At 40.7% G+C, this 19,575-nt stretch overlaps 1 protein-coding gene across 1 annotated transcript in view; it reads left to right on the forward strand.

Annotated features, from left to right (window-relative positions):
- TNFRSF21 (TNF receptor superfamily member 21) overlaps positions 1-19,575 on the forward strand; it is a 65,504-nt gene that overhangs the window by 29,227 nt on the left and 16,702 nt on the right. Inside the window, exon 4 of the mRNA XM_040249506.1 lies at positions 8,805-9,070. Coding sequence (XP_040105440.1) covers positions 8,805-9,070 — 266 coding nt within the window. The remainder of the gene's footprint in view (positions 1-8,804; positions 9,071-19,575) is intronic.

Consider the following 19,575-nt stretch of genomic DNA (forward strand, 5'->3'; position numbering starts at 1 on the left):
TGTCATTGAAAAGTCAAAGACCCCAGTGACTTACCATTGCATGCCCAGCAGCAGCCTGGAGGCCCAGTGTGGTCTGTGCTCCCCTCCCAGCCAGTCAGCTCCAGCCTCCAGTGCCCACCATGTTCCCCATGGCTGACTTGCTCCAGCCACACTGGCCTTCCTGCCCTTCAGTGTACGTGTCAACACCCTTCCTCCCTTCGCACCTGGTATTCTCTCCACAGGGCTCGCCCCCTCACCTCTAAGGCTTGATTCCAATGTTAGCTCAGTGGACCCTTCTCTGAGATACCAGGGAGCAGGCCCGTATCTAAAATTGCAGCCCAGCCTGCCCCATCGCTTTCCCTCTGCTCTCTTTTCCGCCCTAGCTCTCCTGGCTGGCTGTCCAACACATGGAATATTTCATTACTTCCCATATCCCCCAGCTGAATGTAGGCTTCACCAGGGAAGGACTGCTTCATTCATTGCCACTGCCCACTACCTAGAATTGTGTCTGATGCTCAGTAAGGGCTCAGTGCATTTTTGTTGAATGAATAAATCAGCATCTTCAGATACAGGCTAAGATGAAGGAAGAGGGCATTTTTGGCTTTGGTTTTTTGTGTGTGTGTTCCTCTGAGAAATGAAAAAAAAGGTTATTAGTTGTCCTCACAGCATCAGTGAAATTGATATCTTTCATCTGGAAAACCATCTACTGTCTTGACAGAATTTGCCCTTGGTAAACAGTTCCTCCGTTAACCGCGAGACCTTTGCACGGTGGTTTTTAGCGGCTCCCTAGATTCATCTGAGCTTGTAATGATTGCCCATTGAAGCTTCAACAAGATAGTGATGAATTCTGCCTTGGAAACCACGTTAGGGTTTCAAATGAAATCGAAACAGTTCCCCCAGCTTTTCACCTCCACAGGGAAGGAGTATTTTTAACTTGGGGCAAACCAAGTTCCCGGCGTGGATGAAGCAGTTTTCTGTGTGATGCTTTTGGGAGTGATCGTTGTAGATACAGTGTGTTTTTATTGTTATTTTTTAACCGTGCGGGATCTTAGCTCCTCCACCAGAGATCCAGCCTGCGCTCCCTGCAGTGGGAGTGCAGAGTCTTAACCACTGGGTTGTCAGGGAAGTCCCGATAGAGCATCTTCTAACCATCCTATGACATGCTGGTTACTGCAAAGCACATTCATGTGTGGGGTGTCTGCTTTTAGGAGCATTTACTGTATTATCAGGCCAGTCAGACCGTGGCTTGGATAGCTTATCTCTGGAGGAGGTTTCCACCCTCGTGGGACCTCTTTGCCTCATGAGCTCTGGGCTCGGATGTGCAAACAGTGGACCCCCTTCCATGGAACCCCTGACAGAGGGAGAGGTTCTTGCACAACAGCTGGGTTCCTGTGCTGGGAAGCCTGGGTTCCCCTCACTGACAGCCACATGTTGGCCTAACTTCTGGTCATGATAAAGACTGTGGACCTGGCCAGACCACACAGCAAGGATGTGATAGCCTTTGGTCTCTTACATTCTCAGGGGTTTAAGTTACACACTAAGGGGATGATAAATGGTGAGGGTGAGCAGTTTAGGCAAGAGGGACGGGATGAGAGAATGGCTCCCATTCATTGATTCATTCATTCAGAGATACTCATTGTACTTTTTATTATTGCTAGGTTCCAGGAGTTGGTGGGGATCATGGTGATGAGAGCAGGCATGGGGCTCAGGCAAAAGAGGTCCAGAACAGGCATCTCTGAGAACATGACCATTGTACAGGGCATCATGGAATGCTAAAGCTAGGCTTTTATGCAGATTTCTGAACTTGACCTACGTTGCTCTATACAAACATTTTATGTGCTGTGTCTATCTTTCCCCTGTGTCTGCTGTTGGCAAACTTGAGATTACAACGTGTGTTGATGAAGAGCATGTTTGGGGTGGAGTGAGGCTGGGGTAGAAGTGAAGTGGTTTTGAGCTCATGTGTCCTGTTTTCTACATGTATGTCTCAGGAGACTCTGTGTGTGTGTGTGTGTGTGTGTGTGTGTAGAAACCAGCACAGGGATAACTGTGGAGTCATCTATCCTGGGAAGAGTTTGTGTACTAATTGCCTCCATGAGAGTTTTTTCATTATTTGTCCCTCCTCTTCCCCCACTTCTTTTTCTAGAAGGATAATGAGAACTGCTATACATTTCACAAGGATGGGAGATGCAGTGGAAATCTTTTTAAATGATGAGAATGTAGTACCAGCAAAAAGCTTATACTAAACACATTAATCCCTTCGATGTACTCGTTCCTGTACCTCATGGTTGTATAGCATGGAATTCAGAGGGCTGTATCGTGGGGTCCACATGACCTCTGTTTCCTCCGGTTCTTTGATCACCGTTTTTTGTGTCTCTTCCAGAGAAGGCTTTACAGTGGCTTCTTAATGATGGCATTCATTTCAGATGTTTATCTCGAAAAGAAAGGAGCTTTAATACTTTATTTATAAAAGCCAGTTCAGGTTGTTATTAAAAGAGGACGAACCCTTTCTTGCATGCTGGCATTGACATGGAGCTTGAAAAGAAATGAGCCTCCAGTGAGGGTTGTCACCCAGATTATACCTAACTCAGGGTTTTATAGTGTTTGGGAAAATACTGTGTCTTTCACGATAACCTCATGCCTTTTTCTTGAGCTCCCTCAGAGTGGAGCTGGGCAGTCTGCTCACTCAGAAGAGGGAGCCCCTGAGTACTGTCTTGATGCTTTGCGTGTGGCAGGGGAGGTGGCATTGACCTTTCACCTGTCCCTTTCTGTGGGTGGCTATAGTCTTGTGCAATGATGCCCCTTCAGACACATACTAGAGAGATTTCAAGAAACCCAGCAGGTTGGGATGCTGGAGCCTGGCTTCATCTTTCGGTGCCCGTGGTCCTGGTGCTAACAGCTTGTCTTTGTAGAACTGCTACCTTTCAGATTCATTGCTTCAGTGACTCTGGTCCAGAAATGGAAGAAACAGAGCAAGGAGAACCAGGGTGCTTTATAGTTTTAACCCTTGACCCCATCCATCTCCTTATCCAGCCTATGAAATAAAAAGTGGTATTTTCATTTTACTGATGAGGACACTGAAATCTTAGAAGTTGTTTGCCCCAAAGTCACACAACTAACAGGTCACAGAGTTTGAAACCATATCTTGGGATTTATAAGTTCGTGATCTTTCTACTACTTGCACCTTAAAGATCACAAGCCATTTCCCTTGGACGAGGCCCACCTTCTCAGATGCAGCCCCTGGCTAGTACAGCCCCTGGTTTATAGGACTTGACTCCTTCAATGACTTCTTTAGAAACTTCTACCATTCCCCAGAGCTCCAAGGACCTGCAAACACAAGAAAAGTGAAGTTAACCTCATTGTCCATCAGTCAGCACTTTCATGGGTTGACAATTATATTGCTTTTCAACCTAAGGAAAAAGAAGTTCGGCTAAATAAGTTAAGATTAATTCAACACCTAGTGACTGTCTTCAATGAAAATTCTCAGAACTCTGATGGACAGATGACCATGGCACCCTGCCAAGCAGAGACTTGGTCTCAATCTCAATTTCACTAGCATTTCACAGTGAGGTTAATCATTGGAGTAGGACCTTTCATTTTTGTGTGTGTGTTTCTTTTAACACAGTGCTTTTGTAAGTCTTTTTGCCATTTGATACTTCAGTCTTGTAACTGATGAGAATGTAGTACCAGCAAAAAGCTTATGCTAAACACATTCTTCTCTTTGCTGTTTTCATTCCGTACATCCTGGTTTAAAGCAGTTTAAAATGCTACCATCTCAAAGGTGAGAGAGAACTACAGCACATGGGCTCATTTGTGTTGCTTACGGCTGCTGTCAGCTAACAACAGAATTGAGAACCTGCAACAGACACTGTATAGTTCTCAGTATTTACTCTCACCCTGTACAGAAAAAGCTTGCTGAAACTTCCTTTTTTTTTTTTAAGGGACCATAGTTTAAAGAACTACAGTTGGTATCCTCAGAGAAAAACTTTCCCAGCATCTGCTTGGTCAGTAATAACAGGCCAGGAAGAAGCACACACTTCGTGGCCAACCCTGAGTGCATTCATATGTGGACTGTGCCCTAGGAGCAGAATTCAAGCAAATAATAATGTTCCTCTATGACACCACATTCCATATGATCCACAGCAGAGGTACCACTAGCTATCCTAGGCAGCCTTAAAACTGGTCATTAATCTTTCTCCATGAGATTCCTCACCATAAAATTAAACACTTAAAGAAAATTTATATGTCCACGTAATAGTATGTGTATATATGAGTTATATATGAATACATGTCTGTAGAAGTGTTATATATGTTACATATATAGCTTTAAAAGGAGTAATAAAGTAAAAATAAATATCAAGTACAGTAATAAAATACAGAGACCTGTTCTCCCACCATGCAGCTTTGGAAGTTGAACCTTGTGAATACCTTTGAAGCCCCCTCTGTGCACCTGTCCAGTAATGCCGCCCTCCCTCCCGAGAGGTAGTGATCTCAGTTAATCATTCTATTGCATTTCCTATACTTGTATTACTGATTTTGCCTGAAACTTTTTTTTTCTAAACAAAGAACACTTTCAGATCCCATCAAATTTTGTGCTCCATTGGCATGACTTCATTTTCTTGGTGCTAAACTCTTTGTCTTAAAATCTCACAAGGGCTTTCAGTCCAGCAAATGCAGTTAACACACAGTGGCTGCCCAGGGAAGACTCTTGAAATACTCTGCAGGTTTTTCTTTTCCCTTTGGTGGCGATGGTGGGATTGGGCAAGGTATACCTAGAGTCATGGGCTAGTTCAGACTGGTCTTCATCTGTGGTGGTCTGTGATCCTGTGCTAGGCTGAGAGGCTGGGGTCTCCAGAGCCAGTGGTTGCCTCCGCCTTCTTTGTCTTTATCTGCTCTACAGTGGGAGGGGCCGGGCTGGTTCACATGAGTTGACTCCATGTTTACATAGTAAAAGAATAAGGTGAAACATGATTCATGGTCCTTAAATTTAGCTTCCAGTCAATCTTAGTTGAAGGAAAATCTCATTGCACCCATTCTTCGTGTTTTCCTTTTTTTTTTTTTTGTAATTTTTGTGGCTAAAAAAAAGTATAAATGCTGGCTTTCGGAAGAAGGAGCTATTGTTAAGCGTAAGCCTTTTAAACTCTGTAATTACTCCATAAAGCCTGTGTGTTTGCATCAGAAATGCATTTTGTCTTAAGTTGTAGTGCTCAGTGTATGGAGCATTTATAATGATGGGGTACTTCCAAAAATAAATCGACTCTATAGAAAATGTTAATCAGCTCATCCCCAGGGACCGTCCTGAGTATCTCCACTGTACAGATGAGGAAATGAACATGACAGTTAGTGGTTTGCCCAAAGCCACACTGTCACTGGCATCACTAAGATTTAAGCAAAGGTCCCACATACAAGAAAACACAGTCATGTTTCCATGCAAGACACTGTGGGCCTTCCTCACATTGACCTACATTAAGATTCAGGGATGAAGCATATTTGGAAGAATCGACTGCATCAACCACAAAGAACTGGTTTGCTTCTGAAAGTTACCTGTGGGGTTTTATTTTATTTTTATTTTTTTTAATTTTTATTTTTACTTTATTTTACTTTACAGTACTGTATTGGTTTTGCCATACATTGACATGAATCCACCACGGATGTATACAAGCTCCCAATCCTGAATCCCCCTCCCACCTCCCACCCCATATCATCTCTCTGGATCATCCCCATGCACCAGCCCCAAGCATCCTGTATCCTGTATCGAACATAGACTGGCACTTTGTTTCTTACATGATAGTATACATGTTTCAATGCCATTCTCCCAAATCATCCCACCCTCTCCCTCTCCCTCAGAGTCCAAAAGTCCGTTCTATACATCTGTGTCTCTTTTGCTGTCTCGCATACAGGGTCATCATTACCATCTTTCTAAATTCCGTATAGACATGTCAGTATACTGTATTGGTGTTTTTCTTTCTGGCTTACTTCACTCTGTATAATCGGCTCCAGTTTCATCCATCTCATTAGAACTGATTCAAATGTATTCTTTTTAATGGCTGAGTAATACTCCATTGTGTATATGTACCACAGCTTTCTTATCCATTCATCTGCTGATGGATATCTAGGTTGCTTCCATGTCCTGGCTATTATAAACAGTGCTGCAATGAACATTGGGGTACATGTGTCTCTTTCAATTCTGGTTTCCTCGGTGTGTATGCCCAGCAGTGGGATTGCTGGGTCATAAGGCAGCTCTATTTGCAATTTTAATAGGACTTTTTTTTTTTTGAGGAGTCTGTTTGCTTGAAATCAAAAACTATGTATTGCTAAAGATTTTTATGAAAACAAAAAAGCAATGGTTTCAAGTGTATTTCACACTGCCAGGGAAAATAGTGTGAGAAGTACAGTCATTTCTCAAAGTGTGGTATCCCACTTTTACAGTTTTCAAGAAAGCAGCCTGCTACCAGGCACTTACTTTCCGAAACCATTTTTAGGGGATTGGTTCAGGATATTCGCAGCCTTCCAAATCTTCTGCCTCAGTAGCATGCTGTGACTGAGGAAAGGTTTCCATGGCTATGCAAACCACAGAGTCTTCCATTTACAAGGACTCTTCTGGAATTCTTAGTGCTCTCTTCTTAGGCACAAATGGATAGTTTATTTTATAAATATTTTCCTCAACAACGATTGGAGCAAAAAACGTTTTGTTTTTTTCCCTCCTGACTAACCTCTGCTGCTGCTGCTGCTGCTGCTGCTAAGTCGCTTCAGTCATATCCGACTCTGTGCAATCCCATAGACAGCAGCCCACGAGGCTCCCCTGTCCCTGGGATTCTCCAGGCAAGAACACTGGAGTGGGTTGCCATTTCCTTCTCCAATGCATGAAAGTGAGAAGTGAAACTGAAGTCGCTCAGTTGCTCAGTCGTGTCTGACTCTTAGCAACCCCATGGACTGTAGCCCACCAGGCTCCTCCATCCATGGGATTCTCCAGGCAAGAGTACTGGAGTAGGGTGCCATTGCCTTCTCCAAGACTAACTTCTAGTTAATTGAAAAATTCAGTTAACCATCTTGGTAAATTCTTCTTCCTTTGCTTTCTTCCCCAAGCTTCACTTGGGAACTTGACTCCTTTTTTTTTTTTTTTTTTTTGAGTAGTAAATGCTTTAAAAACTTTTTCTTCAAGATTTTTATTTTAAAAATTGAAGTATAGTTGATTTACAATGTTGTGTTAGTTTCTGGAGTACACTGAAGTGATTCAGTTTGACACATATATATTCTTTTTCAGATTCTTTTCCATTGCGGTTTATTACAAGGTATTGAATATAGTTCCCTATGCTATACAGTAGGACCTTGTTGCTTATCAGTTTTTTATATAGTAGTTTGTATCTGCTAATCCCAAACTCCTAATTAATTCCTCCCTCACTCCCTTTCCCCTTTGGTAACCATAAGTTTGTTTCTGCATCTGTGAATCTGTTTGTTTTGTAACTAAGTTCATTTGTGCCATATTTTAGTTACCATATATAAGTGGTGCCATATGTTATTTGTCTGTTTCTGACTTACTTAGTATGATAATCTCTAGGTCCATCTGTGTTGTTCAAATGGCACTATTTCATTTTTTATGGCTGAGTAGTATTCCACTGTGTATATATATATACCATATCATCTTCACTAGCTACAGTTAGCCAAGACATTGTTAACTATAGTAACTGATATCTGGGCATGTGAGTATGACTACTGAACAATATGGTATTGACTCAGAGGATTCATTCACCTGTGGTAGTAACTACCAGAGCCCTTACTGTGGGGTTATATTGGATAAATTTGGGCAAAGCCAATGCATAATTGCAAAGAGATGGTGCTTTGTAGAGGAGGACACCAAATTTTGCCATGTAGGGAAGCCCCTACTTCACAGCAGGTGGATGCCAGGTACTTATCCTAGTTATCAGACCCCAAGATTTGATTTTGGCATTTCACACACTGATCATCAGATCTGGGAACTATAGATCCACGCTGACGGATTTACAAGTAACTGATGAGCTAGAAAAACTCGGTATCCAGTGAGTTGGGTTCAGAATCCAACCTGCCTACCTTTGTGATATTGGGCAAATTATCTTACTTTTTTTCTTTTTTTTTTTTTTTAACCCAGACAATTGAAATGTTAATACTTTATAAAAATGTTCCAGGAGCTAATGCCTTCACATAATATCTGGAAGATAATAGCTATTGTTATTATACTGTCATTTTGCTGTTGTCTTCATTATAGCTGTTGAAGTCAGCTTAGGAGATTGAATAATAATAGATGAGAAAGCTGCCCTTTGAGTATAGTATTTTAAAGCGTAAGAAGGAATTGGACTGGATCAGATGGGTGTTTGTCAGTTTGTGTACTGGACACCATAGCCTCGACTCTCAACACCCTTTACCCAGACAGTGCTGGATTAACTCCACTTCAGTTTGAACCTGTGGCTTATGTTTTTCTAGATTTCATGAAGTCACCATTTTTTTTTCATCTGGGAGCCTCTTGTTTATTTGATTCCAGTTTTTAGCAGCAAATAAAGGAATCACCTTGAGTACTTTGAGTTTGGCTTTCAAAACATCTTTAAGGGGCGATTTATTATTCTTCCAGGTTGCTCCTTCTCCTGGTTCTACTTTCTTGAGGTGACGTTTGCAGGAGGGGGGCTAACTCATCCCAAGGGTGGGCGGCGTATGCCAAGTGCTTCTAGAAGACACTGCATTCCCTTGATTAGAGCCTGGGAAAGCATGCTTCTTTAAGTTTGTTAAAACAGAACGGCCTTCTATAAAGCCCTCATGTTTCTGTATTTTTTCTTTATTTTGTTTTGTGTCTGGTATAGGTATTGACATCCTGAAGCTGGTAGCAGCCCAAGTGGGAAGCCAGTGGAAGGATATCTATCAGTTTCTGTGCAATGCCAGCGAGAGGGAGGTGGCCGCTTTCTCCAACGGGTACACGGCGGACCACGAGCGCGCCTACGCAGCGCTGCAGCACTGGACCATCCGGGGCCCCGAGGCCAGCCTGGCCCAGTTAATTAGCGCCCTGCGCCAGCACCGGCGCAACGATGTGGTGGAGAAGATCCGAGGCCTCATGGAGGATACGGCCCAGGTAACGCAGCCCAGCTGTCTGTCCTTCCCACTAACCTTTAGGTCCCTGAGCTCCAGATTTTACCAGGTATATGTCAGAAGAGAAAAGAACTGCTCCTTGCTATTTAGCTTCACACACACACACACACACACGCACACGCGCACGCGCACGCGCACGCACGCACGCACGCGCACATCTCTTCTAGGGCAGTGCTTCTAAGCTGTTTTCCATTAATCATCCAGAGAACTTTAAAAAATTCTGGTACTTGGACCTCACTGTAGACCAAATTAGAATTTATGAGGACAGGACTCAGAAGGAGTACTTTTAGGAATCAGTATATTTAAAGGCCCTGTAAGTGCTTCTAATGTACAAAACTGAGAATCTTTGCCTTCGGGATGGATTCTGGCATCAGACTACATCTAGATCTATCCTTTTTTTCCCCCAATTTACAGTTTCATTTTGCATAACACACTTTGAACAAAAGTAAGAAGGAGGACTTTTTTCTATTCCCTTCCTCTAACAGCCGATGTTTTCTGTGATGTCATTTAAGAAGGCTCCCTCTTACCACCAAGCATCCGCGAGGATGCAGGTGAGGCTGGCAGTGTTTAGTAACAAGATTAATATTTCTCCCTGGGCTTGTCCAATCAGTGTCTCAGATGAAACTGAGGGGACCCGGGAGGGTGATTTATTTATAGTTGTTGGTCCATGAGCCCCGGTTTTGGCCTCAGAAAGCATGGGATAGGAACCCTAGCTCTGACACTAGCTGAGTGGTCAAGTATGTTTCACTTTAACTTTCTCTGCCTCTGTTAGCTCGTCACCCGAGTTCATTAAGACTCTAGGAGTAAAGGATATAAAATGCCTGACCTACTGAAGATGTTCTACATAGCATAGTTACAGTCATGATGTATTTACCTAGCCCTTCCTTAATCATAAGGTACTTCTCTGAAAGGCCGTGAATTAACTACAAATTAGGCTATTGAATCATAGTTCTCAGATTTCGATTGAAGTTTTGCAATGTATTCTCAGGGAAAAACACTGCTGCGGAGACTTGATAAAAAACCACTTAAAATTTTAAAGACCATTCTGCCTGTGTTCTTTTCCAGTGGTCCAAACTCATTACCTAAAAGAGTGAGGGAGAGAGTTTTTTCCCTGGTCCACTCTAGCCTGCTATCATTCTGCACCACATTTGTGTATCAAGGGACTCAGTTTTATATATTTAAGAAGTCCAAATGCCTTCATCTTTCTATACTAGCAGTGTAGTGTTTCTTCATTATTAAAATAAACGTTCATCAGTTGACTCTTTGATCTAAGTGACTGACTGGATAAAAGTTCATTGGTGCTAATTGACTCTGAAGTTAGTCTTTAGAGCTCCTAGTATACTTTTTAAAATTTATTTTTAATTGAAGGATGATTGCTTTACAATCTTGGTGTATTTTTAACTCCTTTGAAATGTGGAAGTTCAGAAAAAAAGATTTACTAATAGAGGCAAGGGTAAGCATTCAAAGGCACAGAGGCAGGGGTAAGCATTCAAAGGCACACACGGTGTCTTGTGACTTTCTGAGAAACCATCTCAATTAAATATGGTTCACAACTAAAATAAGGCTTTGAATAGCTGGATTTGGGGAAAGAAAAGGGAGATGATTGGCCTCCAATTAAATAAAATGACTGCAGTTCAAACAAAGGGGCTCAGGAGGCAAAACATTGTGCTTCCTTGAAATCTCAGGTTTAAGGAAAGAACTGTTAGGGCAAACAGCAGATTGAAGGATTTAGATACTTGGGAATAAGTCACTGGATCACCTTGATATTGCCTCCAAAAAAGAGAAAATATAATTGATGCAGTGATAGGATTTGGTTAAATGGAATATTTAATAATGTGGAAGGATGATCACGAGGTATTGTTAAGGGTTCAAAAGAAGGTTTCATTAGGAAAAACAAATATAAACATAGGAAAATGAAAACATAAATGTTAATATTGTGCTATTAAATTTAGGCAGTAGAATTAGAAGTGATTTTTTAAAATTATTTTTTATAATGAAAATATTATTTTGTGATTTAAAACATTTAAAAAAATGACAGCTGAAGGGACCCATGAGAAAGATAAGTAGGGCTTTGTTTTACTGTGCTAACTTGAAAGAGGGCACCATCCTTGTTTTAATTGAGGAAGAGCCAACAGTGGTTTATGTGCCAATCCATTCTGTCTTGGGAGGTTTGCAATGTTGGGTCAGATTTGCCTAAAACTTATTTCATTTTTGGTTTCTGCACATCTGTCTCCTCTTTCTCTGTGTACACTCAGCAGTCATTTAGAATTTGTTCCTAGTCTTTAAGGTACTCTCTTTTTGGGGGTGGTAATGATGGTAGTGGAGTATTGTCTACACCAAATGACCTTGACAAGTGACCTTGGTATGTTTCTCTGATGGTTCCATTGAGTTCCATCAATGGGGCACTTGCTTTATTCCAGGCTCTGTCCTAGGTCCTGGGAAAGGTGGGCCCAAAGATGCAGATTCCATGGAGGAGACTGCATGCCAGGGAGAATAATTTTTTCCTTGTTCATATCTACTCCATATATATAAAATATTCTAGTATCTATTTTTTTGTGGTTTATTTTTTAAGAGACAGTAGCACCAAAACATTCTGTAGCTTTCTCCTTGGTTCTAGTGTGGCCTGCATTTTTGATGGAGGCTGAGAAGGTAGAAGCTTCTTGTTCCATGTTTTAATTATGTCCATCATTGTCTGGCAGTGTTGTGGACCCAGCTCTGATTCTAATTTTAATAGCCAATGAGCATGGATTTCTGGTTGCCAGCTCTTATTAATGGCGCAGCTTGTTCCTAGTTTATCTCTGAGATTTGTGGAGTCAAACAAGAGAATCAGAGAACACAGGGGGCCTAATTGAGACTTAGCTTTTCCATTTTCTGGTGGATTTGTATTCTGTGCGTATGGTGGTACTGCTGGCAATTTGAGACTTTGCCCCAGGAGTTAATGGGCTCTTAATGTGTAAAAATGACTTGGTGTGTGTGTTTAAAATGGTTAATGTTTTTTTCCTGTTCATGAGCCTGAGAACACCTATGTTATGTTCCACTCAGAGGATTGGTCCTGGTGTTCCTTTTGGTTACCTCTGTCAAGAACAGCTAGTCCATTATTAACCTTGGTGGCCTGTTAGCCATTTATGTATTAAGCATATCCAGAGTTTGACTTAAAAACAAAATTATGCATTAACAAATTATAAGTACAATTTACTTTATGGTGTATGGTTCCTTAAATTTTTTTAAAGACCATTTTTTAGAGCAGTTTTAGGTTTAAAACAAAATTGAGAGGGAAGTTACATGCACTGCCTCCCCCTCATTCACCATTATCAGTATCAGTCAAAAGAGGAGTATCAGGGGTATCCGTCAAAATAGTTTTTACCAAGAAGGAACCTATAATAACATATCATAATCACCCAAAGTCCACAGTTTACCTTAGCGTTCACTCTTGCTGGACGTGTCCTGTGGGTCTGGGTAAATGACGCATGTCCATCATTATCATACAGAATATTTTCCCTGGCCAAAAAATTCTCCACGGTTTACCCATTTCTCTCTTCCCCACTACCCACACCTCCCCGCCATCAACCAGTAACCCTTTTCAGTGTCTCTTACAGTTTCGCCTTTTCAGAATGTCATGTAGTTGGAATCATGGGGTGTTTTGCCTTCAGATGGACTTCTTCCACTCAGTCGTCTGCATTTAAGCTTCCCAGATACTGGGGGGGGTGGACTGGGAGACTGGGATTGAAATATATTCACTATTGATGTTGTTGTTTAGTTGCTAAGTTGTGTCTGACTCTTTGTGACCCCCTAGACTGTAGCCTCGGAGAAGGCTGTTTATGTCTGTTTATGACTTGATAGCTGATTTGTTTTTAGTGCTGTTTCATTGTCTGGGTGTATCACAGTTTATTTATTCATTTACTTGCCTGACTCTTTTCTTATCGGGAGTGTGGCCTGAGTTTCTCAGTACGCTTTTCTTTCAAGTTCAGTATCAAAATGGACCCCAGCCTTCCAGAATCATCTCTATTCTTTCCTTCCCAAGCATGAACTTTTAAGAAAATCAGCAAAGGACAGTAGTTGGAAATTACTGGGACTTTGCCAGAACTCTTTAAAAAACAAAACAAAAGCCTAATAGAACTTTCCAAATTGTATGTTGTCTATTTTTTCCGTCCTTTAACTTTTTTTCAATCTGTGTCTTATACAGAAAGCCTTTTGTAAATAAATATATTGAAAGTTTTAAAAAATCTATTCTAACAGTTTTGTTGTTAAGAAAGTTTCTGTGTGGTAACATTTTTTTAATGTAATTTAAGAATGGTTTCTTTACTCATATATTTGGGTTTAAATGTACCATCTTATTATTTTTTATATTTGTCTTATCTGTTCTCTTTCCCTTTTCCTTTCTTGTTAATAAGGTGTTTTTATTACTCTACTTATCCTCTCATTAACTTCTTAGGTACACATTTTTTTTTTTTTACTTTACTTTTAATGGATACCCCAGAGATTACAACACACAGTTAAATTATGAACTATTTTATAAATGTGTACTTTTTATTATTTTCCAGACTACACAACAGCCTTAAAAGACTTTAAACATATTTATCCCTCTCTTGTGTTTTGTTGTCATACATTTTATTTTTTTATTAATAATTTTTATTGGAGTATGGTTGTTTTACAATGTTGTGTTCATTTCTGCTGTACAGCAAAATGAATCAGTTATATCCCCTCTTTTTTGGATTTCCTTCCCATTTAGGTCACCACAGATCCCTAAGTAGAATTCCCTATGCTATACAGCAGTTTCTCATTAGTTCTCTATTTTAATACATAATATCGGTAATGTATGGACTTCCCTGGCGGCTGGCTCAGTGGTAAAGAATCCATCTGCCAGTGCAAGAGATACAGGTTCAGTCTTTGGGTCAGGAGGATCCCCTGGAGAAGGAAATGGCAACCTTACTCCAGTATTCTTGCCTGGGAAATCTCATGGACAGAGGAGCCTGGTGGGCTACAGTCTAGGGGGTCACAAAGAGTCAGACACAACTTAGCAACTAAACAACATCAGTAGTGTACATATTTCAATCCCAGACTCCCAGTCCATCCCCCAGCAGCCATATGTCCATTCTCTATGCCTGTGTCTCTGTTTCTGCTTTGCAAATATGTTCATCTGTATTATTTTTCTGGATATCATATATAAGTGATGTTATATATTTGTTTTTCTCTTTCTGACTTACGGTCATACATTTTAACACTACTCATTTCTTAGCCTCCCAAAGGCATAATTATTACGATTTTACACAGTCACACTCCATGTAGATTTACCTGCTTACTGATTTTTTTCTGTTGCTCATTCCCCATGTTTGCCTGAGCTCCTTTTACTTTGGCCTAAAAAATACTTAGCATTGGTTTCCAGCAATAAACTCTGTTTTTCTTCATTAGGAAAATGCCCACTGACTAAAATAAATTGCATTGTTTGGGCTTTGTTTTTGAAGGAGAGCTGGAAAATGGAACTTAAGCTTGACAGTTATTTTTTCTTTCAGTACTTTCTAGCCCGAGTTTAAGTTTCCTCTGCTAAACAGTAAGGGAGAGGATGCAATTTTATTTTTAAATCTGTATTACATAACAAATTGCATGGGCACCATTATGCCAGGTACTTTGGGCAATGCAAAGACAAAGGGAGAAAGAGTCGTTGCTGTCAGAGAAACCTATCGTTGAAGGGAAGAAAGGTGTACATCTTTTATCTAAGGGAGTAAACCCAGGAGGGAGGGAGAAGGGAATTGGTGGGTGTGCAGTTTATCAACATAAAGGCTCCAAGTCAGGATGTCAGTGTGAAGAGTGTACCGGGTTAAATTCCTGTCCAGGTCACATACTTGGCATCACTGACTCGGTTTTTTCATGAGAAAATGGGAACACCCTTAGTGCCTGTCCTCTGAGCTGTTGTGAAATTAGGTGAGTGTGACCCAGAGAAAACCCTTGGTGAATGTTTACCGTGAATCACTGCAGTTATTTCCAGGCTCTAGAGGCAAGAGAGATGGAAGAATGTTCTTGACTAGCTCCAACTCACATATCAATAGATTCTTTAAATCTTGAACACCAAGGGTTACTCAGTGTGGGATAGGGAGAGACTGCCAAGTTCAAGACTGCTTGATGGGTAGACGGTTGAGCATGAGGGTTGCCATCTGCATTCAGTGCCCAAGGACTGGAAATTCCAGCTAGTTGTAAATATTTATTCTTGTACTGCCTGAGTGAGTGTTCCTAGGTTGGCAGGAATGTTTTCTCTAGTGAAGAAACAAAGGGGATGGTGTATGTAGACAACGGCCTGCTCTTTCAAGGGCTGTCAGAAAAAGGATACAGAATTGAGCAACTGGATTTCTAGGTTTCCTTTTATATTGTTGCTGGGTTTTTGTTTTTTTTTTTTTCCGGGTCTTTTTATATTCAAATAGACTTACCCAGTGTACTGGTTTTCCTTTCTTCCCCCTTCATCTTAGACTTGCTCTATAGGATATCTTAGGCAAATGATTTCTCTGTCTCCTGTTTTTCTATTTAAAATGGGAATTCAAGTGGTATTTTTTTTTTAAGCATTAAATCAGATAATGGTTTGTTATACTATGGGATGTGAAAACGTAGGATATGAAAGGGACGCTTACCGGCTAGGTTCAGAAGTCGTGGTGATTTGAATTTCCCAGCCTTCCTTTAGAGTTTCATTTTGAGAAAGGGAGGAAAAAGCAATTTTATGTACATTTAAAAATGATAAACAAGGTCCTATCATGTAGCACAGGGAACTATTAATATATTCAATATCTTGTAATAAACCATAATGGAAAAGAATATGAGAAAGGATGTATCTTTGTAACTGAATCACTTTGCTGTACATCGGAAACCAACCCAACGTTGTAAATCAGCTGCGTTTCAATGAAAGGGGATGGTCATGTTAAAAACAATCACAATCATTTAAAATAGTATAAAGCATTACTTTAGCTGCCTGCTTTGACCAGAGATTCACAACTATAAAGAGTTCATGTTGATCAGGCAGAGGGTTTGGGGTGTCTCAGCCCTCTCTCCCTCCTTTCATGAGATTAGCTAGATTAAAACCATACCGTAATGTACCAATTGGTGAATCTGAAACCAGTATTGTTGTGGTTAATGTCTACGTAGTAGAATGATTCTTTGTTAGAAATTCTTAATCCTTTCCAGAAACCACATTAGAGACGTCGGTCCCAGGGACAGAATTCTCTCTCTCTCAACCATAGTGGACTCTGTATTGGATACTGAGTGGTTTTGCTGTGTATGATCCACTGGGAGAATCTTAACCGTCAGATGATAAGCACTGGCATTCTGTTTGTGAGGATAGTACCACTGCTTCTGCTGAAAAGGGAACTATAGTTACTGATTTTTTTTTTTAATCAGCTACAGGATGTACCTCTCTTGATCTACGTTGTCTGAGAGCAGCTCTTTTCAGAAATTTAATATAGTGAGGGCGAGTGGAGGCAAATACCAGCTGTACCTTTAGCTGTTGACTTTTTGGCTTTTCAGATTTGTTCTTAACTTGCCAGTTGACCGTCTCTTAGAAAACAGGGATTACTGTCCTAAGGCCTTGAGATGTTAGCTAAACTGGCATGTATCGAGCCCCTGACTTCTGCTGTGTGGCCACTACATGAGGGTCATTTCAGGTCAAGTTACTTAATTTGCAGAGTGTGACTGTGGGTTCTGAGGAACTTGCAGTATGGTGAGAAGGCGACACTGTAAAGGCATGTTGACACACAATAGGCCAGAAAGTTTGAGCGATGCTTGTGTTTAAGGTGATGGTTGTGTACAAAGGAGCCAGGCCTGTGAAGGAGCCTTTAGACATTTAATGACATTTCAGGCCATTCTACTTATTGTCGTACTCCATGGTTTCATTCAGTTAGTCAACAATCTTTTGTTGAGCAGCAGCTGTGTGCCTAGTACTATGTAAACAAGAAAGGTGTGTGCCTTTCAACAGCTCACTCACCAAGATGGAGACGTGTGCAAATAATGACAATTTAGTGGCATAGGCAAGTGTTATAACAGAAGTGTGCATGAGGAATTATAACGTCAGAAGGTAAGGGTACTCAACCCACCACAATATACCTAGAAAATAAGAACAAATGTATACATTTCTATTTGAAAGTTGTTTTTTTTTTTTTGAAGACAGGCTCTAATTTCTTTTAAGATTATATTTTGGTCTTCTTGTCCAAGACTTTCTCATGAAGTTTCTGCTGAGGGAGCCCCATCTGTTTTTTAACGCTAAGGTCTCAAACTTTTGACTCTACGAAGAACATGTATTTTACTTGGAATTTTGTTTCATTTGGTTCAGCAGTGAGCTTATCAGAACGTTCATTGTTCTGTAATAGGAAAGGTACAAGAATGAGGCTTCAATGTCTCACTTCACATCAAGTGCAGGAGTTGGAACTTTGAATCTCCAAAAACAAGTAAAAGGAGCTGACATAACCAACAATTAGGCCCTTGTCTTATAAACATCTGGTGAAATAGCTTGTAAATAGTAGAGATAATGATTGTACACGCCCAGGCCTGCACTTGACATCTTCTAGTGGGGCTCAGTACATCTTCGCTACTGTTTTATGTGTTGGAATTTGAATTCCACGCACTCCTTCTTTGACTCAAGCAATAGCACTCTACTTTCTGTGAATGCATGTTATGGAGAAAGTGAACCAGTGTTTGCCACATATCTGCCGTGTCCCAAACACTGTCTAGGTGCTCTGCATCTGCTTTTATCTCACAAGCTTCATGGCCCTGTGAGAGACAGGTATTAGAATTAACATATATTTCTGTATTTTGTTGAAAGCTGTGTCAGCCGTGTATATATCATTATTCTAGTTACCACTAAGAAAGCAATGAAAACATTGTGAATTATAGTTGTTAGATACAGCCCAATTTCAGACATGTAAAAGCATTTGAAGTGTGACAGGTGATAGAAAAGTCTGGGAAACAGATTCTTGGGATCTTGGGACTGGGTATACCCTCCCTCCCTAACACACACATACTTACACATGCTTTCTTTCTTTTTTTTTTTTTTAGTAGTCTTTACTTTTTTATTAATGAATTTTTTTGTTTGGTTGCACCACGTGGCATGTAGGATCTTAGTTCCCCAACGAGGGATTGAACATGTGCTCCCTACAAGTAGAAGCACAGAGTCCTATCCACTGGACTGCCAGGAAAGTCCCTTTAGTAGCTTTTAAAGATGGGATGGTTTGACACAAGCAATTTATTTAGCAAACATTAAAGGAACACCCATTTTGTTTCAATGTCTGTACTAGGCACTACAGATACTAAATGAAAACACACAATATATACCATGGAATACCACTCAACAAATTTTGCCATTTGCAGCAACGTGGTAGACTTAGAGGGTGTTACGCTTAGTGAAATAAGTCAGACAGAGAAAGACAATCACTATATAAATCAGCTATATGTGGAATCTAAAAAAATACACCAAACAAGTGAATACAGCAAGAAGGAATCAGACTCACAGATAACAGAGAACAAACTAGCAGTTTGGAAGGGAAGCAGGGAGGGGCAAAATAGAGATGGGGAGAAGGAGGTAAAACTATTGGGTGTAAGATAGGCTAAAAGGATATATTGTACAACACAGGGAATATAGCCGATATTCTGTAATAGCTGTAAATGAAAAGTAACCTTTCAAAATTATTAAAAAAAACAAAGGAAACAGACACACACCAAAACACACAGAAACAGAATCATCACTCACGATGCCGGCATTTTATAGGAAGGGTACCTGTGTGAGCCAGATGTTGGAATATCCTCTGTGAAATGGCCATACAGAGGACTTGAAATGGGCTTTTCTTTTTTTCTTGGGACGGTGTCTCTACATTCAGAAAAGGCTGAGTCTATCAATGGATGATAGAGATGGGGAGTGGGAGGTAAAACTATTTTCTGCCCCTTTAATCCACATCCTTACTGGCTTCCTCAAAAAGTGCATTCGAGAGAAACAGAATCAATATTGTGAAAAGAAGCTTGTTTTCTCCATGAATTACCAGTGCTGGATGTCATAGTTTGCTTTTTTAAAGCCCAAACTCATATTCAGACAAAGTGTAATATCTTTCAGTTTTGGCCTAGCTTCTCCATTCTATGTTCATGAGACTTGTCTCTTCATCTGTTGTAACCCAAGTGCCAAAAGCATATACACTTACTGTTAAGGAATTATATTTCAGGCAGCAGTAGGCTTTATTGTACACTAGTTAATTTCATCGTTTTGATCACTTGTGCGTGCGCGCTCAGTTGCTTCAGTTGTATCCAACTCTGTGTGATTCTATGGACTGTAGCTCACCAGGCTCCTCTGGAAATGGGATTCTCCAGGCAAGAATACTGGAGTGGGCTGCCACGCCTTTCTCCAGAGTATCTTCCCAACCCAGGCATCGAACCCAAGTTTCTTTTGTCTCTTGCATTGGCAGGCGGGTTCTTTACCACTAGCACCATCTGGTAATTGCTTGTTCCTCACCATTTCCTTGGGGGAGAGAC

Source organism: Oryx dammah, unplaced genomic scaffold (assembly GCF_014754425.2).
Source record: "Oryx dammah isolate SB20612 unplaced genomic scaffold, SCBI_Odam_1.1 HiC_scaffold_11, whole genome shotgun sequence".
Lineage (NCBI taxonomy): Eukaryota > Metazoa > Chordata > Mammalia > Artiodactyla > Bovidae > Oryx > Oryx dammah.